Below are 27,217 nucleotides of genomic sequence, written 5' to 3' on the forward strand. Positions count from 1 at the left end.
CAATAATACTGGTATCGGGGGTACTACGGTACAACTATTTTCGGTATTTTCATTATTTTTCGGTAATACCGTTCTGGTAATTTCATTTTTTATTTTTTGAATTTTTTTAAAAATTATTTTTATAATATTTTAATGTTATTTTTTTTAATTTGTGAACTTTAAAATTTATACCTTGCTATAAAATACTTATTTGGTATTATTTTTGAGTGGACAGTAATTATATTTTGATTATTTACGTTAAATTATAATAAGTTTTATAACATTTTTATAAAGTAAAATAAAATAAATTAGCGGTATCGGCCGGTATTAAATTAGATCTTCATACGTAGATATATATATGTTTTTTATTTGAGTTTGTTTTGGTTTTTGATTAAAAACGATAAACCATAAGGACGAATTTTGCATTTAACCATAGGGACAAACTGGTGAAAAGACATAAATGCCCATCACGTGCAAGACACGCGAGGGGTTAACGGATCCAAGGACGAAATGCAAACCATGGGGATGATGTTAGCCAAAAGTTAACGACGAGGACGAAAAGTGATAAAACGACAAACCAGAGGGACGAAAAAAGTACTTAACTCTTAAGACAATGTATGTTAGACGACTTGATAACTCTTAAAAAAAACTACACTATTAAAATAAAATCTTTTACTATTAAGGTGGTCAAATATTAAGTTTCAAGTTACAATCTTTTCGTATATATTTGAGAGTGGTTGAAAAATGGTTCGTAAAAGGTTACGAGAATACCCGAATTATACCACGTAGGCACGTACATTTGAATCAAATTAGTAGTGTCGAACATGTTGAATAAGGTTCATACAAATATACAATGGTAGCAGCTTTAGAAATAGTTGTGACTTCTAGTTGTAGACCATATCGGGTGTGTTTGGCAAAACTAGCTGGTAGTTGTTAGCTGGTAGTTGGTAGCTGAAAGCTGGTAGCTGTAACTGAAAGCTGGAGGCTATAGCTGTTAGATAAATTTAGATGTTTGGCAGAGTAGCTGTAGCTGTTAACAATATATGTAAAATGACAAAAATAGACATACACATAATTTCTTTCATAATTAAATATCGCATGGTCATTTTAATAAAGTAAAACATATTCGTTTACAAACACTCGAAAACATAATATGATAATACTAATCACTAATGACGTGCATTCCATATCAGAGTAGCACTGTTGTGCAACTCCCTTTACGTTTCATATTGACTGGTTTAGGCTTAGTATTTATTTTAGTAGGCTTCTCAACATTTTGTGCAACTCCACTTGGGCTTGGTGCTGATGCATCATCTTGAATGACCTTTTTCATAAAGGTACTATAAAAGCCAGGTTCTTGTTTTTCCAGTCTTTCAAGTGTTTCATTGTATACTTGATACGCATCTTCATTGTCACCTCCCTCAACATTTTCATCATCAAGGATCTCAACATGCACCCAAGTGAATGTAGTTGGATCCATAGAGGGTGCCACACAATTTTTCCCACTTGCAACCACATCTCCATATAATAGATCCCATTCTTCTTGTAGATGTTTAGATGGTTGATTATTTTGAATTCCTTCATATTTTTGGTTTTCCTACACAATATAATGATGAACAGTTTGTTGATTATCATTTTGAGTAGAAGATTATATTGTATTTAAATATTAGATAATATGGTCACCTGAATTTTTTTAGCCCACCATTCATCATCGCAATCAAGTTGACCAGTACTTTCATTCCAACCTAATCCAGTCTCCCCGTGCTTTAGCGACTTCCAAAGATTGTACTCTTTTCTCATACCATCATACTAATTTTTCAAAGCTTTATCACTGAGGAATTTCCGGTTTATCATTTTTTCGAACTCTGGCTGAAGGGTAACCCATTTGAAAGGAGTATTTCGACCATGCTTCATGATATATTTGTTTAAGAACCGACATAACTCCAAAACCATTTCTTTTGGCCAATTTTCTCTCTTCCCTGTTTTATTATTAGATTCTTTCTTCCCTTTTTGTTTTTTAGATTCCATCTAGCTACACTATAAATGTATATTTCAGTTTATACGTAAGCTACACAATAACTATATATATACACAATTGCATAAAAGTGTACAAACAGTGGGGAGTTGACCTATAAGTTATGTATATATGCGATATATTCTGTGCTCTATCTCATAAATCATTCTATAGCATTATAATACAACAATTTGATTTGCTAAAGGAAAGGTACTGTGATACTCTTCAAAATGAGTGTTTGGAACAGGGAACTCTTCAAAATGACCATTCCTCATTCGATTGATCATTGACTCTTTTGTATGTCAAAGAATTGTGTCATTCAATTTACTATATATCATGGGTGTCAAGGTAACAAAAGAAAAGAGATTGTACGTATCAAAGTTAAGGAGATCGATGAAGTATCCGATGATTCTAATGATTTGAAGATAGTTACTATGGCTGCTTGAAGAGAATAAACTTATTAGGTTTTCTATGGTTGCGTATCGTTTGGGCGCTGTATAGATCGATGAGCGAGAGGAAAAAACTAATTTGGGTGGGAGATTTGGAAGGTTAAATAAGTAATTTGCAGACTAAAAGCTTCCAGCTTTTCTTAAATGCTTGTTGTAGTAGCTTTAGATAAATAGGCTTTTTCATCGAACTCAAAAGCTTCTAGCTCCATCAACCAAACAAAGCTTTTTATTGACTAGGAGTTTTTTCTTAAAAGCTTGAAGCTTGAGCTTTTTCATCTAAACTTCTCGACAACCTTAAAACTCTCACTTGAAAGTCAACTCTTCAAATAATAAAATTGGCAAGTGTGTAAACCTCTAAGGAGTAATATGCAATTACATAAAAAATTAAAACAAAATTCAGGATCCCCCTCCCTCTTCAAGGGCAAGAACCCTATAGTGTGTGTGTGTGGTGTAATTCGAATTTTTGAAAAACATTTGAGGGAAATTACCTGCTCTAATAAAAACCCTAAAAAACAAGTGATGGTGAAGAGGTAGTAGATGGAGTGGTTTCTGATATTTGTTTGGGTGGGTGTAGTAGTGTGGCTGGCTTCTCTCTGCAAGATTCTTCATGTATCGATTTATCCGTACGGATCTTCCTTCTTAAGTAATAATGGTGGGTGATTTCGAGAGTATTAAACATTTTGATATTTGTGTTTATCATATTTGTATTGGTCACTTATCTAACTGTTTCTATCTTAATGTAGCAGCTGGATCTTCTCAAAAGAGAAATGTGTTGCTGGTTATTGCCCATCCTGACGATGAATCCATGTCAGTTTTTTTTTTTTTAAATCAACTCCTTTTGTTATGCTTAATATATACCTGATTTCGAGCACTACAATAACCAGATAGTTTTTAGGATAATACTACAGAACTATACAGACAATGATTTGACCATAGCACTCCATATTCTTGATTGCTTGTTGACTGGTTCTCGAAATTAAATCACCTCGTGCTAGACAAGTGGTCGTTTTGAATTTTGTATTGAAATATTCTTTTTTGGTAGATTCTTTTCACCAACGATCAATTAGTTGACTTCGGCAGGGCATAACCTGCGCATACTGTGCATATCAACTGGTAATATGTTGTATAATTGTAATTTATAAATTATTGTTGGCAAATGTGAACTTCTCAATTTTAGTGTACGTGACATAGGGTGAGCTTTAGTTGTAATATAGCATGTCATGATCTTAGAACACTACAAGCACGTTTTATAACCAAACAGCTTATCACCTTATTACTCATGCTAAGCTATTTTGGAGAAGCTCTTCAATGGCAGCTTCCAATAAGATGCTTTTCAAACTCAAAAACTTGTGTGCTAAGCTATTTTCAAGCACGTTAAAGTGAAGTAGGCCATATTTGGACTATCTAGAATAGATTGTGTGCATATCTACCACTGAATTTGAGAAATACCAAGTTCTGGTGATTTAGATAGCTCATGAATAACTTGAGAAAGCATATTTGGACTATCTAGATAGCTCATGAATAACTTGAAGCCCAGGTCTTTATGCATATCTACTACTGACTTTGAGAAAGCATGAAGGTTATATAGTATAACAAGTGGATATTAAAAGTTCTTTAAGTAACTGAAATAGGTTCAAGGATCCTAACTCTTGATATATGGTTCATGGATGATCTGATGAGTTTTTTCATTAGTTTAGCATATGATGATTTAGTAATTATTTTTAATTTTGATCATTTTTCTTTGGTGATTCAATATACCTTACATTATTGTTCAGTCCATTATTAACCATTACCATTTGTCTCTGTTAACTTTAGAAAGGATTTAACATATGTACACCTGTTTTCACCTATATACTTGCTTGATCATGCAGGTTCCTCTCCAACAATTGACAGTTTTGGATCATCCAGTTTCCAGGTTTTATTATTTGGCCTTTGATAATATTCCCAACTTGTTGTTTATTCTTTGAATATAAACAATGTCTGTTGTACATTCATCACTAGGATAGCTTTGGGAAAATATGGAATAACAGCACACTATCAAAGATTGTGGAAAAGAAAATTCTTGATCATGCAATTGAAATTGTAATAAGCATATACTGTCTTTAAAGAATATACATGTTCATGTTATCGTTGTAACTTAAAAGCCTATTAAGATGTTGAAACATTAATTTCCATTTACTTCCTTGCAGATTATTACTTTTGATGACTATGGTGTATCGGGTCATTGTAATCACCGTGATGTACACCATGGAGTGCGGTACGTGCCATTACTTTATGAAGTTTTTTTGGAGGAGTTAACCTTAGTAATTACGTTTATTCCCACCCACTATAGTTTTAGGCTATCAAACTATTTAGTTAGGGATATATCGAGCATCGAGGTAGCAATTTTGGCCCATTTGACCCATTTATATATGGAGTAGTCGATTTCGGTTATGTAATACCTCTAACGAGAAAACAAACTTACAAGGAGATGGGCAAACGGGTGAAGGTCATTTAATGTGTGTTTATAATGAACGAGGGTAAGTACCCGCGCGTTGCGGTGGTGAAATAGTGGGGGTGATAGGTCATAAAGTGTGATAGGTCATAGAATGTGATAGTCAAATTCCTTAACCGTACGGGTTCCGCCCTCGGATTTAAAAATTTGTCAAAAGTATATCGAATGACATCTCTAATGAAAGAGCATGAAATTTTAAGAACACCCATATAATTTTTGTAATTTATCGAGGTACGGTTTTTGAGATAAAAGAGTTTGAATGAAATGGAGAAATAAAAGATTTATGCAGGAGAGAGAAAATTGGTTGAGATTTAAGGAGAGATAAATGATATTATAGTTATTTTAGGTAAATATAGAATATATATAGGGGCATTTTGGAAATGTAAATGTTGAAATTTAAAATTTAGACAGGGGAAATTTGCTTTATAATATAGTATCAGTTTATTTAAAACCTTAGATCTTTATTGAAATTAATAATCTCTATAGTTATGTTTGACACACTAATTATTACTGTAAAAATTTTAAAAGTTCGATTAAAAGCGTTTTGGTTTGACTGTACCCAATCGGTTCTTGTAGTCCCATATCATACTGTTTTGGTCCATTACCCGACCCTACTGCCTCTCTTGTTTTGCCACCTCTAGTTATATATCTTGAACAAGGTTGTAGGTAAGTCAAAGATATACTTTTTTGGACTCATCAAGCATCAAAAAAAAATATATGCGAGTGCATGATTATTATGCGGTTAAAAGGTGAATTCTGTTTCTCTTCTATCAGAAAATTCATGCTTGATACTTCACTTCGAGAACTTGAAGCCTGGGAACTCGTATGTTGTCTTATTCCCCTTGCAATTTTCCAATATTTACTGCTTACTTTTTATGTTTTTCTTTGAAACTGAATTCAAACTGACATGTACTCGAATATAACTTGTTTTGATCTGTTACCCAACCCATGTGACCCTCCAATTTTGCTACCCCTACTTATATGCAAAGAATATAACTTCTGATTTTATATGCTTAAATGAATTATTATCAATTATTTTCACTACTTTCTTCTGCCTGTTTTTTTAAACTAAGGTATCACTTTGACCATCATTGAAATAATTTCTGGCTTTCCCGATCTTGATACTCATGCCAACAGTAGCCAGGGTCATCAAATTGACTAGGGAAATAGCTTGTTATGTTCGACTGTTTAATACGAGTAGCTAACATGCTCTGTGTATGCTTTCTCAGGTCAGTACAAATATAATTCGCAAGTATTGCAGGCCAATTGATATTTGGTTGTCCTTATGGAGCGCCCAGAATTCTTATAATGAACGTATGCATTGCTTGCTGAATGAACATCCCCTTAGAAGCTATGCTGCAATGTCCGAGCACCTGAGCCAATGGGTCTGGTATGCATCATTATTCACACTCACACTTTGTTGTGCAGTACATAAACGGTACTTTTGACCCATTCACCTATTAACGGACTGAATTCAGTTTGTTTTTTTTATCCTTAACGGGTCAAAGGTTGTTAAAGGCTCAAAGGGAAAAAGGGTCATCGGGCCTGAGACGCCAATGGCAGATTATTGTTTATTAATTCAAATAACACTATAGAATTTAAAATATCAAACAGATTAGGCCAAGCTACTGCATGCCTACATACAATGTCATACATCATAACAAAAATTACAATATTAAAACTAAAAACAGTTAGGCCTGCCTGTTTGATTGGGACTCAATGGGCTTATTAAGAAAATGCTTAATCCATTAAGTCAGCTAGGGATGTTTGATTATAACTTAAGTCAATTAGGGATGTTTGATTTTAACTTATAAACAAACGTCAACTATGTATTGCTAAGTCACTTTAGACATTATTTATTCATTAAGACAATTAATCCACTATGCACTTAATGGTTAAAAAACAAATGGGCCTTAGTGTGCCTGATTAAATTACCTCACCTCAACTTTTAAAAAGCCCAAAACTTTTGGCCTCAGCGCATTTTACAACCATCACTTGATCAAGATAAGATTTTTTGTTTCCTATCGTCCAACAAAGTATCAATTTCACTTTCTAGTCATTGTTAGATTTTTTGTAAAAAGGTTAAAAGTTAACAAATAATACTAATTTAGGTGCAAGTCTAATGACCCTGTGACTTTAAGACCAAAAGGCATTTTAGTGTTTTTACCGTCTTCATTTGATATTTTTAGGTTCCAGAAGCTTTTTGTTTCATTTTCTAGTTATACATACGTGAACACTTTGAGGAAGATTATGGTATAGGCAAGTTTTGATGAGAAAACGGAGGTGGTAAGATCTCTCTTGTAGTGTTGTCGACTTGTCGCCACTTGTCAGCCAGGACAACCCATTCTTTGAACTCATGTTCCCACTTAATATTGTCTGAGAAGTTTATTCCACAAATACAGTAATATGTAACCTTTTCTACAGGTCCGTTATTATTATTTATTACAGTATTATCTTTTTTAAAGTTTTCTTTTGTCTATTTTGCAGTTTACACTTTACAAGATGAGAAGTAACTCCTGATATTACGTATGTTAGTCTTTAAAGAGGAAATACGTTTGTATTTTAATAAGAGTAGATGTATCATAGTAACCGATGAACCAAAAGATTGCACATTCAAGTTCCAAAGAGGTTAAAAATGTGTAAATTAATAGTAGGGCGTTTAAGTTGATTGATGTTAATAAGCGACTCTTTTGTGAGTCTTTTTGCTATACAATATGTACCGTGTGCAGAACATGCTAAGGGTGAGATGTGAACGAACTCATTTCGATTTGAGTATAAGCATGAAGTGTTTATGAGATTTTATTATATACAGGTTTGGATGAATATTGCTTGTTTGATAAACATTGTTGTATTCAGAGACCAAAAAATTTGTTATAAACGAAATTTATACTAAAATATAGATTAAAATAAAGGGCTAATCGTTTAGAAAGTGCTCCAACTTTGACACTTTTGTTTTTCTGGGACTCCAACAAAATAAACTTCTAGGGATTAAAACTGGATAAAACGACTTTTGTGAGGTTTTTTACAAGCTGCCAGTTAAAATTTAATTTGAAAATTATTTTGATTTATTTTTAACCCTTATATTTCTTATGTGGATATTACAGATAATTAATCATATATTTTTATATTCCACGTATACATCTCATTATCCATTTAACACCTTTTATATTCCATTTCTTTATTGGATCGATCAAACACACCACAAGGCAACAAACACACAAACCCCACCCAAATACAAAATGAGTTTATTACTGAGACAGACACAAATCATCATTTCCATTTCAATAAAAACAAACCAAACGTGTGATTAAACAACAAAAAAACCATCATCACTTTCTTCCAAAATGAACCGATCGATGAATATATGTTCATATAAAAAATTTATCAGTAAACATCATCAACATCTCTTAGGAATATGATTATGAACAACCGAACGCATACAACCCCCAAAAAAAAACAGATCTCACCATTGTTACAACGAGATAAATATACTAACAAACGCATACAACCACAAAAACCCAGATCAGAACCGTCGGTTTGAGCCAAGAAGCGCCACCACTCACCACCAGCGCCGCCACCATCCACCACCGACGTCGCAGCCACCACCACCACCACCTTCGGTTTCTTTTGTTATTAGATTGATGTTGATGGTTAAAGGATGTTCGATGAAAAACCCAAGATTTAACGGATTAAAAAATTTCTCCTGTATCCATTGTTATATATCTATATATACATATTTGTAGATACTATGAAGTAAATTTGTAGTAAGTTACACTTGTTAAAATCGATGAGATTTTAATCCGGATATGGTCGTCTCTTTCTTCTTCTTCTTATGAATGAGAGTCGATGGTGATCAGTGTGTGGGTATTGAAATGTGACAACGAGCTTTGTTTGTGTCAAAGAAAAGAAAAGTGTTTGAAATGGAAATGATGATTTGTGTGGATGAAGGTTGATGAATTCTTACTGGTTTGTTTTTATTTTGGAATATTATATAATTATATGTATTATTATTATTATATATTATATATAAAAAGAATTCATATGGAAAGGGAAATGACACATGCTATCTAAAAATAAGATTAAACCGGCTAGTTGGAAGACACATTACCAAAAAATGGTTGTGGTCTCACTAAAGAAAATTTATCCGGTTTTAATCCCTATAATATAACTTTTTTTGTTGGAACCCCAGAAAAATAAAAGTGTAAAAGTTAGAGCACTTTTCAAGCAATTAGCCTTAAAATAAACAGACTATTTTTATAAAGTGTTGTGACTGGCAAAATTTTATAGATTAGATAAAAATTAAAAGTGACAATGATGTGATCTAAAGAGACATTTTTTCATATCAAAAGCGTGACAATTTCCAGCTTTTAAGGTCGGATGTCTTTAGGCATAGTGTCCATAGGAGGACCCCTTTATAAATGTATATTCGCTTCCACACATACAGACCCATATACACATTCATAGAGAGACAGACACCCGTATATCAGTATATGTACATGTTTTTTAAATCATATCTAAAACTTTAAAAAGTTCTTTTTAAAAATTTATGTGACTAAACTTGAAACACAAAGATATCCAAGGGACTATTTATATAAAGTGGGTAACAAATGACGGGTCATTATACATCGAACAGTATATCTACTATCAAATTGTATCTATGTCCCTTTCACTTGTAACAATGGCGAAAATAGCTTCAGACTCTACTCATAGTGAAACACCCACAAAAACGTATGTTCATTTTCACCATACCCAGTACTTAAATTTCAGTTTCAATATCAAAATTACTTTTCTTTTCTTCTTCTTTTTTTTTTTTTTGAATTCGTGAATATTGGATAGGAAAATGGATTTGAGGCCAAGATCGAGGATAACAACAAAAAGAAGGCCTAAAGTTGGGGCAGCTAAGAAAAAAACATCAAAATTGGAAGCTAATAAGCCTAAAAAACCACCTACTGCTTTCTTTTATTATTTGTAAGTTTTTAAAATTTTTTTTTTTTGTCTGATATATCTAGTTTTCTGCATATGTGTGTGTTATTATTTTATAATTTATACTAAATACTTATTGGAACATGAACACAGAAAACCTCAGCATTTATCTATTAGAACCTGGAATAAATTTAAATTATGAAATATAATATGTATATAATACTTGGTAGGGTTTATGAAACATGAATGGCTCTAAATATAGTGCTTATCAGGAATGGATTTTAGTAAGGAACCACACCGTACTATACTGATCCGATTACGTCCCAACCCCAATCCCGAATAACCTGTACTGGTTTTGGCATTTTGATCCAAATACCGGTTAGTACCAAACAAAAATATCACGATGGGATTTCATGTACCTGACTTCATACAAAACCTTTTCTAGCTTATGAATATGTATTAATTTTTAATTAATGAACAAATACAAAGCATGTCTCCTTACGCACGGAAAATTTTACGAGAGATGATAAGAATCATGGGGGCAATGATGGATGTAAAGAATGAACCTTGCAACACCATGTTCATATTAAAGTAGTATAAAAAACAATAAGGGCGAGTTTAGTTATGGAAAATGTTTTCTAGTTTTCCATTTCTAATATTCTAAAGAATGGATGGAGTTTTCTATCTCTAGATTACAAATGAAAATTTTAAAAATGCGTTCAAAACTAGAAAATGCTATTTTCATTTTCCATATTAGAAAACATGTTCTAATATACTTGTACTTGGTTAAGTGGGGGTTGGGGGAAAAACAGCGTTCCTCATTAAATTTAAAAATTGTTCCCGGCCTTTCTGGGATGCAATTTGGGTTCCAAAAACTCAAGGTCCAAAGATGTTTGGTTCGGCATATATATGGTATTGTACTAAAGCGTTCCCATATCAGCCTACCCACTACCGTAACAAATTTTAGGATATAGCGACTCGTGATTCTGTAACAGGAGTGATTCTAGTTCCATGTGACTATGGTATAGTTATATAAACCATTTGGTGATTTGACACTATCCCAAGAGGATCTTTATGAAAATATCATGTGAACTTCTTTTTGATAACCTAAGTTTAATTTCTATCAAACAAGGGAGGATTTTCGTAAGGGTTTTCAAGAAGAGCATCCGGATGTCAAGTCAATGCGTGAGGTGTGCATTATGACTCCCTTCATCTGTAAACTTATTATCAGTGAGATCCATAATTCTTTTCTCTTCTATCTGACTGATATGTATCTACATATCCTTTTTCCAGGTTGGTAAGGCTTGTGGTGAAAAGTGGAAGATTATGACTTATGAGGTTGGTACCATTTCAAATTTATACCCTCACTCAGTAGTCTTCAACTATTGGTTAGAATCCTCGTCAAGATCATTTAATACCTTAATGGTACATCATTGGAATGGAATTATGTGAACCATTTTACAAATATTACATGTATCAACATTTACGTACGCGCAAACATGAACACAGATTTGGCCTTTGATCAAACCTGGAGAACAAGAAAAGCAAACCCTAATGCCAACTATATGAAAAAGTTGTAATAAAGTCTGAAGCATGGTTGACTCCGTTTAGCATGTTTGGCAGTAATTGGCACTATCATTTTATTGACACAGTTTGAGGAGCGTTAGTTATGTCAAGTTTGCTGCTGCAGTGCTGCTAATATGTATCTAATTAATGTGTACAGTTAACATATGATTTATTGTCTATTGATCACAGAATTAGTGGAAGAGCAGTACCATGTAAATAGACTAATAAAGTACTTGATTGGTAAATAAGTGTAGACATATAGCAAATACATGGCCAACTTGGACTCTTGAGAACAGAAGCACACCCTACTACCTTAGTACCAACTCTATCTAGTATATATACATAGCAAACACCCTAAAAGTCAAATCGGCTACATTTTAGCAAGTTGGGTATGATCAATATTTATTATGGAGTGTGTATTTGGATGTGTTAGTTAGGTAAGGGTCTCAATGCTTATATATGTAGAGTTTTTTTTGATGAACATTTATATATGTAGAGTTAGTATCAGGGTTCCTATGTTTGTTAATTTGTAGACTTAGCAAGTTGGGCGTGATCAATATTGATAGTGCAGTTTGCGTTGGAAGTGTTAGGTAGTTAGGGCTCCCTTATTTGTTAATTTAGACTTAGTACTATGAATCGGTGATCACAATCTTAAATTTAGAAGAAATTTGATATGCTATATACATTTGTGAATTGTGCTAAATGATTAAGAGCGATATCTAAATCCTATCATCTTTTTATGTTGGTTCATGTCTTGACGCGTAATCAACTTTTTGGATCAATGTACTTGACTTCTAGTTACAAGCTAACCTTTACCAAATTTTTATTTGCAAATATCATTATAAACTACAAAAGTTATGGTATTGGGACAAGTTGTGTGAATGTGCATGCTAAAAAGGACTATTGTATTACCAGTTGTTTCTTACTTTTTACTCTTCAGAAGTATACTCTTTGGTTTTTGCATCTTTGTGGTATAGTGATAACAACATAATTCAAGTAGAATCGTTTAAAGAAGTCAATTACTAGTAAGTTAGCTAAAGAAAACATCTTTTGGATGTTGGTATTCATGCATTTGATTATTTTTTATATATTTTTTTAGTGTTCTATCATTTGATCTTAACATACTTCATATTTGGCATCTACTATGAAATTGGAGGTTAGTAAGTCGCATATACAAACCTTGTCAAATATGCAGGACGGATTGAGTAGCAAGGATGCCTAGTCCTCCTAGTTGTGAGTGTTAATACTGAAATAGCACTATTGTTTCCCTGTGCTTTTTGAATCATACATATAGGGTGGCTTCTAGAACTTGTGTTTGATTGATATTCCATCTCTTCATGTGGTCCTGAAAACCCATCATACGTTGGTATGCTAAGTTGTCTGACTAATTGGTAAATATTGCCATAGGAGAAGATTCAGTACTACGATATAGCTACCAAGAAAAGAGCAGAGTTTGAGAAAGCCATGAAGGATTATGTCAAGAAACAGGTAAGTGTATTTTCTCATCATAATTATATTGTTCCCATTATTTGCAACAGTAAACAAGTTGATATAGTCATATCTTTAAAGAAAATTATGCGTTATTTGGTTTAAGGAATGATAGTCATAATATCTGATCCGAGGCAATGGGAATAATGGCCTAATGTGGGAATCAGGGAATCAGCCAAACTAATATAGAAGTGGATTTCGGTTCGTTCTGGTTTCTACTCATTTTTATTTCACTCATTTTAAAGGACACCATTTTGACCCGTTACCCAATTTACCATCTTTGTTCAAGTATCAGTTTGAACTTTGAAGTGATACCCAACTACCAATACTTGATGCATAAACTAAGCAGCATTTTACAAGTAATCATACCAGTTCCTATTATATTCGTAGTATTTAATTGAAATCATAGTAGTTCCTATTATAGTTTATAATTGAAATACCCACAGGCCACAGTGAGTACTTACTACTTAGCAGTGGCTATTGACTATTGTCCTGATACTATCCACAACACAGGTTATCTAGATACTGCACATACTTTTATGCCAAACACTTCTCAATGTCATGCTATTGCTGTACCCCGTCTCACATTGCTAAAGTATAGAACACCACCAATCACTTTTGTTGTGTCATATTACTGCCAAAATGATACAACCGTTGTATTGGAATCAGAACATATGTGTGTATGCTTAATACTCACTATCAGAACAACTAATTACAGGAAAATGGGGAATTCGATGAGTCTGACGAGGACTCGGAGTACAATGAATAAATTTACGTAGAACTGTAGAAGATATTCACTGTAGTTGTGATTGACATTTTGTATAGTTAACATTGAAGCATGCAAGTCGCTCTGGTTATATATCTAACATCATTGACTCGACAATTAGAAAGCCTATGCAAATGTGGAGTTTTGTTTGGATAGTGGTTTTGTGTTTGCTTTCCGATATATTGAATCAAAGATGTTATCCTTGAATATATCGATATACTTGAAAAGGATTGTGCTCTCTTATGTCTATGTGAATGTAAATTTAACTTTTGGTTATGTAAAACCAAGCACGAGATTATGAAATAAAGCCTTTTTGAATGCTTAATGCATAATGTATAGAATTTCTATATGTTTCGGCTAACCTAGGTGACTTTCCTTTGCAAGCCGACTAATCCATCACTCGGTTTGTGGGTAGCCCGGACCCCGTGGCCACAAGGTGTTTTTTTTACCTTCAGAAATCTAATTTTTACTACTGAGTCGCCATTCTTTTGCGGTCAGGATTTCCAAATTTTAGGCACACGTGTTCTAGTCTTCTAGATGTTAAATTTGTACATGCGTGATGTTTGAAGACTTGGTGAATCTTGTTGGCCAAATGTCAAATACTTGAATAGAAAATATTAATATGAGACTAGATTTTATTAATTAACTTTGGCATTCAAATTATTCACAAGAGGTCAAACAAATGTTAGTTGGATGTTGGTATAAACCAACACTGTTTTTAACGAAGGGAGAGGGACCAACGCTCCTAATCAAACATATCCAAAGAGAAAGTGATATTTATATCACAAATATTAGTAAATTTATAAAGCACATTGTATCAACATGTAAATATGTAATGCATATTTGTACCGATATCACTTCCTTTCTAAAAAAAAGTCAACAAAAAACATATATCAATAAGAGTTGATTTCTATATATTACGAGATTTATTGTGTATTTTTTTAATCTGTTAGTTAATTATATGTTGACAGTTTATCATTATAATAATAATTATTAACTAACAAATAAAAAAATTAAATTTATCTTTAAAACAAAATGAATGAAGAATCAAAACAACATTCAAATCATATCAAGTAACATTAAACATGAAGATGAAGTTCAGAGATTGATGACGAAAATTTGGATGATCATTAGAACTAATTCATAGATGGTTTAATTGTGGCTGGCGAGTGATCCAAAATATGTTTAGTTACTAATCGAGTAGGTAGGTGGGACATCCAAATTGGTTTTGTTAGAACTTTTAATAAGGGGGCCTCTTTGGAACTTGGAAGATGCAGATTTTAACTTTCAAGAATTAAGTGGCATCTCCATCAAATTTTATTCCATTTATCGTTCGTTCGTGGTGCATATATCGATTTCAAGAGCAAGCAAGTCCAGTTTAGTGGCCCACTTTCCACAATATGGAATATGTTTGGGTTACGTTTTGAATTAAATTATATGATTTATGTATCTACACATTTTTCATCTTTATATATTATGTAGATAATAACTTTTACTTGAATGACAAAACAAAATCAACATCCAAACTAATCATTAGGAAATATTTTTTGTAGACTAAAATTGGCATCAAGTCATCAACTACTACACCTTTGGATCCAATCGGATACGGTTATATATACGAGCTCAATATATTACTTTCTACTTAATGAAATAACTTACCACAAATATATTACTATTTTTAAATCAATTACATTAATTACATCAATAATTTATATTACGTGTCGCTCTGTACCATTCTATCACGCTGCCACTGCCGTTACTATCGCGATAATCCTTCTAGTATCAAAATTTGTATAGATGAATATGTAAATTTGTATGAATATTTCCTTTCAAAATACGTAATTCATAAATAAACTAAATAACATGTTGACGTTAGACCGATAACCAAAAACATTACAAGTTTATGGATCTTTTTATAAACTCTACAAATTTTAAAATATTCTTTTTTCTAGAACTATGATGTTCAACTCAAGCTAATTAACATTTTCCATCTAGATTAGCTTCTACGCTAGCAAGATGACGAGTATGATGATCAACAACAAGACTGGTAAATAGTAAAACAATTATAACTTCAATTGATGTTTTAGAAGATACCAAAGTCTTTGCCTCTTTGGTTTGGCAAAAGATAGCTAGCCCCTCTTTAATAGTTATCAGTTTATCACATTAAAGACACGTTTACTAGTAAATTTGCATTGTCCATTCGTGTCAATATCTAGTTATCTACCCCATCCATCTGAACAAGTGTGTCAAATTGATCACCACAAGTCACCATTGTCACATAGTTATTACATGGGTAATTGGCATTTATTTATATCTATAGTTATAATTAATACTACCTCCGTCCCAATTTAAATGTCACGTTGATTAACTTTAACCGTAAATAACTTTGTTTGTGTCATGTAACACTTGATATAAAATATATGAATGGATTGAGTTTTTAATGTACTTTTCGTTCATATAAGTTTCATCAACTACTATATAGTACAAACAAAGTTATTTACGGACAAAGTTAGTCAACGTGACATTTAAATTGGGACGGAGAACAACTTTTTTAGAAAGGCATAATTAATAGCATAGTTGGAGGTTTGGAAGTATTAAAAATATGAAACCATTAGAGTAACCGGAGTGTCACAGCCTTTTTTAATAGGAACTGTCATTATGCGGTGCATTCAAGAAGCCCGAAAAATATTTTGGAGCATGACAACTCTCAAACGACTCAAATGTTGGATAGTTGTGTGTATAAGGCCAGCCACAATAGCCTATTCCACGCCTCATCGATGGGGTCTTTTTTCCACTCTTCGATGGGTGGAAGAGCATAGACAAGAAAGAGAGAGAGTAAGGAAGAGAGAGAATGTGGATATAAAATATACTCGTAATAAATAAAAGTTAAGGAAGAGGTGTTATTGATACTGAGTGTGGAAGAGATGGATGAGTTGAGAAAAAAACTGATGTGACAGTGTGGAAGATGTCTCTATTATACAAGGCCTAAGTAAACAATAAAAAATAGACGCCCAAAGCATCCAAGAGCTCCAAGTGGCGATAGCAACTCAAGCGTTTCTTGGGCATGTCTTACGTTGCAACATAGTGCTGAAAATAATATTGCTCTATTTATTATTATTTTTTTTATCAATCTATTTATATAAAAACATAAATTATATATGGTCTAAAAAATAAAGTTCTTAATAAATTAAAATAAAATACAAAAAAAAACCTATGTTAAATATAGAACAACAATAAAAACATACACTAATTTTTGAAGTATTATAGTTTTTAAAAAAATAATTTAGGATAATACTTGACATATATATTCGAAATGAAACGTAACTATTTTCAATACGGGGCTCCATTCAATAGAGTAGGGCGAACACCCCCACCCCATGAACCATATAAATTTAAAATAAAAGCTCACTCTCCCACGAGTTGTTATGTTACCACAAATTCATCGTATCAAACTTCGCAATGTTAGTCTTTTATAAGAAAGGCCGGTTATAAGTTAATGATCGTGATAACGTTTGATCTCTTAAACTATGGTTTTCAAAAGAAAAAAAACATATTTCCCACAAATTTTGTCACTGTCAGTATTAATATATTCTAACCTTTGATCTCTTATATTAAATAGGTTTTCTTATTTTGACAAAAACATTCTCCTTATTTTTTCCCTTACCTTTCCAAATAAGCCAAAACTATATGTTACTATCACTCTTAATAATTGTTAGTTTAAATATACACGACTAGAATAATATCATTTTAACATTGGAATAAATAGACATGCATTGCATCATGTGTTGGCCAACCCTTGACAAAACAGAGATTTGGTAAGATTTACTACTTAAAACCATGACAAAAAAAAAAACTAATAAAAACAATCTTAACGGGTGTTTGAGATTGTGGGTATAAAAAGATGGGAAAATTACCTAGATGATCAAATTCCATGCTCTATGTCCTAACTTAGACACTTACATAAAAAATTACCAAGATGGTCATAAAATTCTACCACCTAACACATTTGGTAAGAAATAAAATTAACCAATCAAATGATGTAAAATGTCACCAATTTTAATTTACTACGTTTTATTCATGTATATACATCGATACAAGCATGTATCCATTAATATAACATTTTCAGATTTTGGAGAAACATATTGGAACTCACTTTTTACTAAGCAGCAAATCAACTATGTGACTTCAAGCAACATATTTGCTTTCTAAGATGAGGGAAAAGTCGTCCACAACGTGAACATGAGAAATACATTAAAAGGTTGAATCTGTTCATATATCTAGTAATCTTAGTTATTGATTGAACTAATTAATGGATATCAAGTAGTCTCCCTAAACACATTCATTACTAAGAATTTATATTGATCTTTTTTTTTAAGACAAAATTTGCCAAAAATATGCGTATAGATGAATTACGAAAGTAAATATTCTAATGAGACAATGCCAAGGGCAACATATGAGAAAAGCAATGTAATAACTAATAAATGGCGGGCTAGATTACTAATAGCTTAAGGAAAATGATCCCTACACAATCATTTTTAACCATACACAACACTGTATGCATTATACAATTGTACAGTACAATCATATAATGCATACATTGTTGTGTATGGTAAAAACATGTTGTGTATGAATCACATCCCATAACTTAATAAGAGAACCAACTTCTTTGAATCTTGACCCTTGATTTTAAATCAATGGTTAAGATCTACAACTTTACCAATAAAGTTGTAATTAACTTTAGGAAATCTCAATCTTAACTGGATATAATGCTTGTTATGAGTATACTCCTATTATTTAGAAAAACCAAACACATGAAAGTGAAACAAGTTGGAGAAGGTAAGTGAAATCTATTATAAGTGGTGGAGTTTTATGGATACTTAATATTATTTAATTGGTTGATTTTATTTCTTACCATATATGTTAGGTGATAAGGAATTTATGACCATTTAAATAATTATTTTTGTATGTGTCCAAATTAAGATATAGTATGTAAAATTCAACCATATAAGTAATTTTCTTTAAAAAAATTATGCATTTGAAAATAATGTTTTGAAATGCATATCTCAATTTGCTTTTCTAAAATTGTCTTTTAGTAAGAAGGATTGAAACAATTTTGTAACGATACATGACATTTTTTTTAAAGCCATTTGACTTTTCCTTAAAAAACAACTATTTTTTATTTTTATTTAATTAAATAGTTAATATATTTTTTTTCAAACCGCAGATAAATAGTTAATATCATTTGTATATCTAATTTAAGCAATTCAGATTTAATAAACAAATTTTTTTATGATTTACAGAAAAACATGCTATATACATTCTGAAATTTGAATGTGTCTAAATATTTCATATCAATTTGGGTCGTCCACCTATATACACACTCATCCACATTAATTCGAAGTATTGACTAATGGAAAATGATTAATTCTCTCAATTTAACATAATGATATATGATAAAAATCAAGAAATAAGATTAAAAAACAAAATTATACTTTCTAATTTTTAGATTAACTTTTAAGAGAATATATCACTTAATTGCCCCGTGAGGTCTTTATCATTGGCGATTTTATGGCATTTTCTTTCATTTTTCCAACTAATATGTATCAAAGGGTTGTAAAATTCGGCTGGAAACTTTGGATCAAAATCAAAATTGAAATTGGGGGTTAAACGGGTCGAGTTGGCCAGAATCGAGTGAAAACTCGGTCAACGACTTGGTCGCGTGTAAAACTTGGCCAAACTTGTTTGAATCGGTCGGATCGGCTCAAACTCGGGTCAAGTTTGGTTAAATTTTTTTTCTTTTTGTTTACTTTTAATAGAATCCTAAATTGTTTTAAGTTTATGTTTTTAATGAGTAAATTTTAAACTTGGAAGTATTATGTAAAGTTTTCTAAACAATTATGTTTTAAGTTTATTACATATAATTTCAAAAATTTATAAATTTTCTATATAAAAATCCGATCCGGGTTATCCCCGATTCCAATCTCGAATCACAAGTTTCTCGACCTATCCACAATACAACTTTTGTACAAAGTTCAAGTTACGTTACAACTCTATGCAACTTTGATGATTTACCGTACAATTTAAAGTTTCACCGGAACTAAAATGCATTTTATCATAGTACTAACTTAAAATGCATCGTAATAAGTTAATGTGAGCAGCTTAAAACACTTCTCATCTACGACTAGTGTAAGATATATATATATATATATATTCCCCTCATCCCTTTCCTCAAAACATCCGTCAAATACATCTAATAATCAAACCCCCCAACACACTCACCATTTTTTTCACGAAAACTTTTTTAGCATTCTAATCAAAACCATGCAATCTCAAGCTCTTCTTCAATCAAACCCACTTCGGGTTTCATCCCCACTTGACCCACTTAAAAAGCCCATCTTAAATCTCAAATCACCATCACTCACAACCATCACCACGCGCCGCCGTGCCGTAATCTCCGCCGCCGTGGCCTCGGCACCCAAGAGGGAAAAAGATCCAAAGAAACGGGTCGTCATTACGGGAATGGGTTTAGTTTCTGTTTTTGGAAACGATGTCGATACTTACTATGAGAAACTGTTGGCCGGTGAAAGTGGAATCGGGTTGATTGACCGGTTCGATGCTTCTAAGTTTCCGACCCGGTTCGGTGGGCAAATTCGTGGGTTTAAATCAGATGGGTATATTGATGGCAAAAATGATAGAAGATTAGATGATTGTTTGAGGTATTGCATTGTTGCGGGCAAAAAAGCTCTTGAGCATGCTGATCTTGGTGGTGATAATCGCTCCAAGGTTTGTACTTTCATTATACATATGTATTATGTATATATATATGTATGTGTTTATATGTGTTTGTGTTTTTGTTATGTATTATAGTTTGGATTTGAATGTTGTATTTCAGTAAATTGAATTGCATGTGTGGAATGTGTGTTAAATTTAGGTGATAATAAGCTTGGAAAGTGGAAAATTGTATATGTGGAGAAGGTTTTTCTTGTTCAGGTTATCCATTCAGGTTATTTGGGGAATTTGCATGTGTGAAATGTGAGTTAGATTTGGGTGATTATTGTTTAGGAAAGTGGAAAAATGTGAAGGATTGAAGTGATTCTAATCAAGATTTGTCTTGATTTTGTGTTTTCTTGGAGTGAATTTTATTTAAATGGATGTTATATTTGTGTGATACCTGGTTAGCATAAGTCGGTAAGTGTTAAAGATTTAACCTTGTTTATAAAGGTTCAAGCTTTTTAAGTTGTAAAGATTTAAACTTTTTTGAACTGTCAAGTTTTAAACTTTTTAAGCTTCAGAGCTCTACTGTATCTTTTGAGCTTTGGGTAGGGATTTTTTCATGACAAGGGGTCATTTAGATGTGCAATGATTGGGTTTGAGTGTTTGTGTAAATTGATTATGAGTATGAGGGTCAAAATATATAGATTTGGATAGAGTGGTAAGGAGTAGTTGTAAGAACACTGAATTTTTGAAGTTAAATATTATTTAAACTAACTACACTGGATATAAGCAAATGGTTATTTGATTTTCAAGCCACGTGTACTAAATGATAAATAATTAAGGAATTTGAAGCGTACTTGATACATGGTCATGTGCAAAGTGCAATAGATCACTTTGTTGCAAAGCAATGCCAATTGCATGTTCTTATAGTCTTCTCTATTTCTATTTGTTCATCTTTTGTGTGTGTTGTGTTTGTCTGTGCAAATAAATAATGCATGAGACATGCGTTGAGGGAAAAAAGAAGTATCAAGTTTACGTGCATGTGTGTCCACTCGTAAAAGAGATGTAAATGGTATGAATGTCAAAATGTTGGAATGCCTCGACTAGTTTTCATTTCGTCCCAAAAATAGTTATATTTTTCATTCTGGGATGTGCTTGCCACTTTTCCTTTAAAAAAGGTGGCAAAGTGAACTGGTTTCCAGGTCCAGTGTCGAGTCAAATCAAGTATTTTCTGTGTAGATTGAGTTGACCTTTAAAGATTAACTTTTTAAAACTTTTCTGTAAATTATTTGTTGCAAGACATGAAATGCAAAAGGTATACTATATTAACCATCTAGTTTTTTGAGTATAGCAATTTTTTAGGTTGTACATACTACATAGTCAAATTACACTCTATGTGAATTTTGATCTGTTTTCTTTGTAGTTAAATCTACTTAGTCACATTACACTCTGTGAATTTTGATCTGTTTTCTTTGTAGTTAAATATTCTGATTTTGTCCATTTTACCATGAAAAAAAGCATAACCTGAAATCTGAAACCATAATAAGTAAATGGCTTGAAACTGCCAGAATCAAAAGGTGCTTAAAAGACAGTTGAGTATCTTGGAACACTTACTTTGAACCATAGATGTTGCAATTGCTATTGGATGAAGGGAGCACATTATTACATTACAATCCATTCAATGTGTTTGCCTTTCACAGTGAGCTAATTCTGCTATGTGGTTTATGTACACCAATCCAGGAATCAATTTTCTTGCAACCACTTGTTACTTGCTCTAAAAATCTGAATTAACTTGGCTCTAAGTAATTAGAATAACTAAATCATAAGCTTTTTTCTTCTAAATACTAAAATCTTAGTTTCGTCTTCTAAATGCTAAAATCTTAGTTTCGTCTTCTAAATACTCTTTTATGGAGCAATATACACTTTCTGAAATTTATATTTATTTGCTACATGCAGATTGATAAAGAGCGTGCCGGTGTCCTTGTTGGAACAGGAATGGGAGGTCTTACGGTATTTTCCGATGGAGTCCAGAACCTTATCGAAAAAGGTTACAGAAAGATTACACCTTTTTTCATTCCTTATGCAATAACAAACATGGCATCTGCCTTGCTCGCCATTGATTTGGGTTTCATGGGCCCAAACTATTCAATTTCAACTGCTTGTGCTACCTCCAATTACTGCTTTCATGCCGCTGCAAATCATATCCGTAGAGGGGAAGCTGATATGATGATTGCTGGTGGCACTGAAGCTGCCATCATTCCCATTGGATTGGGAGGTTTTGTTGCATGTAGAGCATTGTCTCAGAGAAATGATGATCCTCAAACTGCTTCAAGGCCTTGGGACCAAGATCGAGATGGGTTTGTCATGGGTGAAGGTGCGGGTGTTTTGGTAAGTTTGCTTTCTTTTAGGCGTGGTAAATTGAATTGGTTGACGATATCGTGTAATCACTCAGAAAGGATGGATTGACCTGGAAGCGCCTTCTATGTTTGTTTTTAATAATTTCATAAAGTATAGATCTGTTAGACGTGATTACAAAAGCTATGCTGTTCTAATTATGATATTAATTTAGTTATCATATTAATAGCTTCACACATTGTAGTTTCAAAACATGAACAAAAAGCATTTCTGGTTGGGCCTGTTAAATTACTGATTTGACATGTTACCTGAATTATGCATATTGCTACCTCTGTTTTCTACCCATGTTGGTTTCAATATTTAGCTGCGAGCATGCGAGTAAAATAGATATATTTTCTTCATAGATAACTCGAATCAATGTTAATTTGTTTGCAGGTGATGGAGAGCTTGGAACATGCAATGAAAAGAGATGCACCTATACTTGCTGAATACTTGGGAGGTGCAATAAATTGTGATGCTTATCATATGACAGATCCACGTTCAGATGGACTCGGTGTTTCTTCATGTATTCAGAGCAGTCTTGCTGATGCTGGTGTGTCGGCAGAGGAGGTATAAAAATCCTTCTTGTCTAGTTATATATTCTTTGTTAATTATAACAGAAAATGTATCTCAAATGTTGACATGTTCTAGTGGTCAACAGTGCTAAGCAATGTGTTTTGTTACATACAGCTTTTGTAGTTACACACGTCGTATTAAAGCTCCAATAATGGATCATTTAGATAATTTGTCATGTGTAAATTCACCCCCTCTTATTCCCAGGTTAACTATATCAATGCACACGCCACTTCAACATTGGTTGGTGATCTGGCTGAGGTAAATGCTGTGAAGAAGGTATTCAAGAAGACCGAAGGAATCAAAATGAATGCAACCAAGGTAACAAACATGCACACACACACAAACCAAAAAAATAAATCCACTCCCACTAATATCTCCCAAGGGAGGGGGTATCGACATTGTTCGATATTCATTGTCCAATATTTTGTCGCCTAAAAGAAAATTGTTATTCTAGTGAATCTCCTGTAGAATTTGAAGAAGTGGAGAACCTGCTGAGTTGCGTAATAGGTCGAAACACTTTTCCGGTTTTGTGTAAACAATTTGTGTGTCAACTGTCAAGTATTATTACAAAAAGTGTAGTGTTTCAGGTAAAGAAAGTACGATTTTTTTAATAATTAATTTTAGGAGGTTTAGATGTTTGAAAAACACTTTTTGGCGAGTATTGACTCGTTTCTTTTTAAGCTAGTTTTGTTATTTAACCCATTTAACTTGATTAAACATGACATAATTGACCCGTTCATAAGCAAATGGGTCGATATTTTCCATAAAGGGTTGATCTATCATGTTACCCACATATCCTGATTTTATATCCAGGATATAATGCTAATCATTTGCCATGGCTATGTTTCAGTCTATGATAGGACACTGCTTAGGTGCTGCCGGTGGTCTAGAAGCCATTGCTACTGTTAAAGCTATTCAAACGGGGTGGTTGCATCCTTCCATAAATCAATTTGTATGTTCTTTGTTTCTTTTGCAACTCTGTAAGAATGTTCGTGTATCCTTTTGAATCTTACTTCTTGTTCTGTGAATGTAGAACCCAGAACCTGCAGTTGAATTCGACACCGTTGCAAACCAAAAGCAGCAACATGAAATCAACGTTGGTGAGTTTTATAATTTTTGTTTTCCTTTGTGATTAGAGTTGGCAAAATGGGTGGGTTGGGTAATTTGTCAAAACTGGTAAGGGTCTTAAAAGGTTGGTTCACTGTTTGTTTAGATCGTTTAGAACTAATACACCATTTGCATGTATTATTTCTATTATACACGATAATCTATTTTTGTTAATAGAAGGTTTAGGAGGATTCTATCACTATACGTTAAAAATGCATTTTGGCAACTTTCGCCCATTTGAGCGGTTATTCTTTTAAGCTACTTTTATCTTGTATATTTGTTTATAGCGTTATATGCGATGTTCACTGATTATGATGGCTGTTTGGTGAATGTGCAGCGATTTCAAATTCGTTTGGATTTGGTGGACACAACTCTGTTGTAGCATTCTCTGCGTTCAAGCCTTGAATTGTATGTGATGGGTTTTTGTTTGACGAGGGTTTATAAAACCTGTTGTTAAATGTGTTTATTAGCCCAATTTTTAGACATTTTCAGAAGTGAGTTTTGGGTACATTTTGAGATTTAGATGCTAGCCCATTGTGTTGTAAAACTTATTTTTCATCTCTGTTATTTATTTGGTAAATTAAATCTTTCTTTTCTTTTTCTCTCTATTATTATTATTATTATTATTATTATTATTATTATTATTATTATTATTAACAAACTGACTTTTATTATTAAATATTGTGGCATTTGCAAAAATTAGTGAGAGGCCGAAATACTAGCTAAGCCTTCACGTGTTATAAAGTCTTGAGCCACAAAGATCTTTTAGATTCGTTTCTGTAGCGTTACTTCATCCTTCTCAAGTTCTTCAAAGGAAGAAAATGAGAAGGGGAGAAACCTAAATCTAATATTCGCACGCTTAGCATTATAATTGACATGTTTACATTATGCGACTTCAATCACTGGTTCGCTTATTATTAATCTAACCAAATTCAAGAGATACATAACCTAAATATCTAGGAAATTGCATCCAATAATCAAAATGATAGTAAAACTATGACCAACAAGAATGCATGTCCATAAAATGTAAATGGAAAACAACTTCTCAGTGTATGGGATGTAAAAAATGAGAAGCTCTACAAAACCAAACAACCTCCTTCAAAGGTTGAGTTTAGGCTTGGGTAGAGGTGCACAAAAAAACCGGTTAACCGAACCGATTCGAAAGTTAACCTATAACCGTAATCGGTTACTAACCGATATCGTACTAATCGATTATAGGTTAGAAAAAACCGCAGGTTACTAACCGATTTGCATTTTCAAAAACAATAACCGGTTCTTAATCGGTTAGGGGATAATCGGTTTATTTTTTTACTTATAACCGGTTAACCGGTCTTTTTTTACTTATACCTAATACGTAGCACTCCAGCAGCATTATACCCAATATTATACCCAATCGATTCACAAAGAAAAATACAAACCCTAAAAAAAAACCGATCGATCAATCGCACTCCTAATTTCAATCGCATTCCCCAAAATCAAATTGCACTCCTAAATCGATCAATCGCACTTCTAATTCTTTCAATCATCAGACTATATCAATCGCAGTCCCCAAATTATAAACTCTTATCAATCATCAGACTATATCAATCACTAGACTATATCAATCGCAGCTTTACAATACACATGGCTACCACTAGTGCTCACGATTCTAGTGATGTTGGTGCTTCCACAAGTGAATTAACTGTGGTGAATATCCTAGCAACCACAAGGAAACAAGAAACATGGGTAAATTTTGATTTATGTGAGATGTCGAATGGAAAGCAGAAGGCCAGATGCAAACATTGTAAAACGTTTTTGGCTGCAGGTGCCAATTCCACTTTAAATTCCCATATTAGTGACCATTGCAAGGTATTGAAAGGCATTGCAAAACCCGGGCAATCACAAATGTCAAAAGAGGGGGTTATTTTTAGTTATGGTGTGGAAAAGGTTCGTAAGAGGATGGCTCAGTTTGTTATTCAACAGGGTTTGCCATTCAATCACTTTGACAACCAACAGTTGAATTCGTTGATTCGTGACACGCTTCAACCTTCTTATACTCATGTAAGTCGTACTATCCTTAAAAAGCATTGTATAAACATGTGGAAAGAAGCTAAGGAACAATTAATTTTGTGTTTTGAAAACTTAGAAACCGGTGTTAATTTAACCACTGATGTTTGGTCCGCCCCCCATGGTTTACCGGAATCGTACCTTTGTGTTACAGCACATTGGGTCGATCCAAAGACTGGGCAATTGATGAAAAGCACAATTGCGTTTGAGATGTTTGGATATCCACATACTGGAGATGCCTTATTTGAAATTTTAGATGAAGTGATATAGACTTATAAGTTGGAAAAAAAGATTTTGTCAATTTCTTTTGATAATGCTTCAAATAATACTAGTGCGGTTCAAAAGTTGAAGATAAAGTATGAACCTATCTGTAATGGTATATTTTTTCATTGTAGATGTGTTGCACACATCATTAATTTGGTTGTGCAACATGGACTAGATGTTCCCGCGATTAAGAAGGTAAGAGATGTTTTTAAAGAAATGTTAGAAGATGTTTTTGCAATTTCTAAAAGAAGACGTAAGGAGTATGAGAAATTATGCAAGGACTTAAAGAAACCGTGTCTTGGTCCTAATTGGGATGTACCGACTAAGTGGAATTCTAATTGGAAAATGTTTGATAGTGCTATCCAACAAAGACCTACTTTAGAATTGTTCCATGACGGTCTTGTTTCGAAAGGTTTGGCACCTCAATTTCCTACTGT

The 27,217-nt window shown here is 33.0% G+C and overlaps 3 protein-coding genes, 1 long non-coding RNA gene and 1 pseudogene across 4 annotated transcripts; 4 read left to right on the forward strand and 1 right to left on the reverse strand.

The window, feature by feature from the left end:
- Positions 1-1,168: 1,168 nt before the first annotated feature.
- On the reverse strand, positions 1,169-1,953 carry LOC122592196 (annotated as a pseudogene).
- A 944-nt stretch (positions 1,954-2,897) lies between these two features.
- On the forward strand, positions 2,898-4,343 carry LOC122594359. The gene is made up of 3 exons (XR_006322974.1): positions 2,898-3,094; positions 3,186-3,249; positions 4,314-4,343. It is a non-coding gene; the product is annotated as an uncharacterized LOC122594359 (long non-coding RNA).
- Positions 4,344-4,443: 100 nt separating this feature from the next.
- On the forward strand, positions 4,444-7,417 carry LOC122592197 (probable N-acetylglucosaminyl-phosphatidylinositol de-N-acetylase; the record flags this gene model as incomplete). Its single annotated transcript, XM_043764395.1, has 5 exons — positions 4,444-4,524; positions 4,632-4,699; positions 5,711-5,759; positions 6,166-6,326; positions 7,126-7,417. Coding segments are annotated over 5 exons (429 nt in total), but the record flags the coding sequence as incomplete, so codon positions are not given.
- Positions 7,418-9,553: 2,136 nt separating this feature from the next.
- LOC122594480 (high mobility group B protein 14) lies at positions 9,554-14,004 on the forward strand. Its single transcript, XM_043766926.1, has 6 exons — positions 9,554-9,664; positions 9,773-9,904; positions 10,992-11,049; positions 11,153-11,197; positions 12,833-12,913; positions 13,632-14,004. Exons 1-6 carry the CDS (start codon positions 9,594-9,596, stop codon positions 13,680-13,682), a joined length of 438 nt encoding a protein of 145 aa, XP_043622861.1. The 5' UTR covers positions 9,554-9,593; the 3' UTR covers positions 13,683-14,004.
- Positions 14,005-19,897: 5,893 nt separating this feature from the next.
- Positions 19,898-25,066, forward strand: LOC122592757 (3-oxoacyl-[acyl-carrier-protein] synthase I, chloroplastic). The gene is made up of 7 exons (XM_043765056.1): positions 19,898-20,462; positions 22,350-22,781; positions 23,184-23,357; positions 23,568-23,681; positions 24,214-24,315; positions 24,397-24,463; positions 24,808-25,066. The coding sequence occupies exons 1-7, from the start codon at positions 20,001-20,003 to the stop codon at positions 24,873-24,875; spliced, it is 1,419 nt and encodes a 472-aa protein (XP_043620991.1). The 5' UTR covers positions 19,898-20,000; the 3' UTR covers positions 24,876-25,066.
- The last annotated feature ends 2,151 nt before the right edge of the window (positions 25,067-27,217 follow it).

Source organism: Erigeron canadensis, chromosome 3 (assembly GCF_010389155.1).
Source record: "Erigeron canadensis isolate Cc75 chromosome 3, C_canadensis_v1, whole genome shotgun sequence".
In the NCBI taxonomy this organism is placed as follows: domain Eukaryota; kingdom Viridiplantae; phylum Streptophyta; class Magnoliopsida; order Asterales; family Asteraceae; genus Erigeron; species Erigeron canadensis.

Coding starts and splice junctions, on each gene's coding strand:
- LOC122594480 (XM_043766926.1), top strand. CDS start 9,594: ATGTCCCTTTCACTTGTAACAATGGCGAAAATAGCTTCAGACTCTACT. Junction 11,198..12,832: donor GGAAGATTATGACTTATGAG/GTTGGTACCATT, acceptor ATATTGCCATAG/GAGAAGATTCAGTACTACGA. Junction 12,914..13,631: donor AGGATTATGTCAAGAAACAG/GTAAGTGTATTT, acceptor AACTAATTACAG/GAAAATGGGGAATTCGATGA.
- LOC122592757 (XM_043765056.1), top strand. CDS start 20,001: ATGCAATCTCAAGCTCTTCTTCAATCAAACCCACTTCGGGTTTCATCC. Junction 20,463..22,349: donor GTGGTGATAATCGCTCCAAG/GTTTGTACTTTC, acceptor TGCTACATGCAG/ATTGATAAAGAGCGTGCCGG. Junction 23,358..23,567: donor CTGGTGTGTCGGCAGAGGAG/GTATAAAAATCC, acceptor TCTTATTCCCAG/GTTAACTATATCAATGCACA.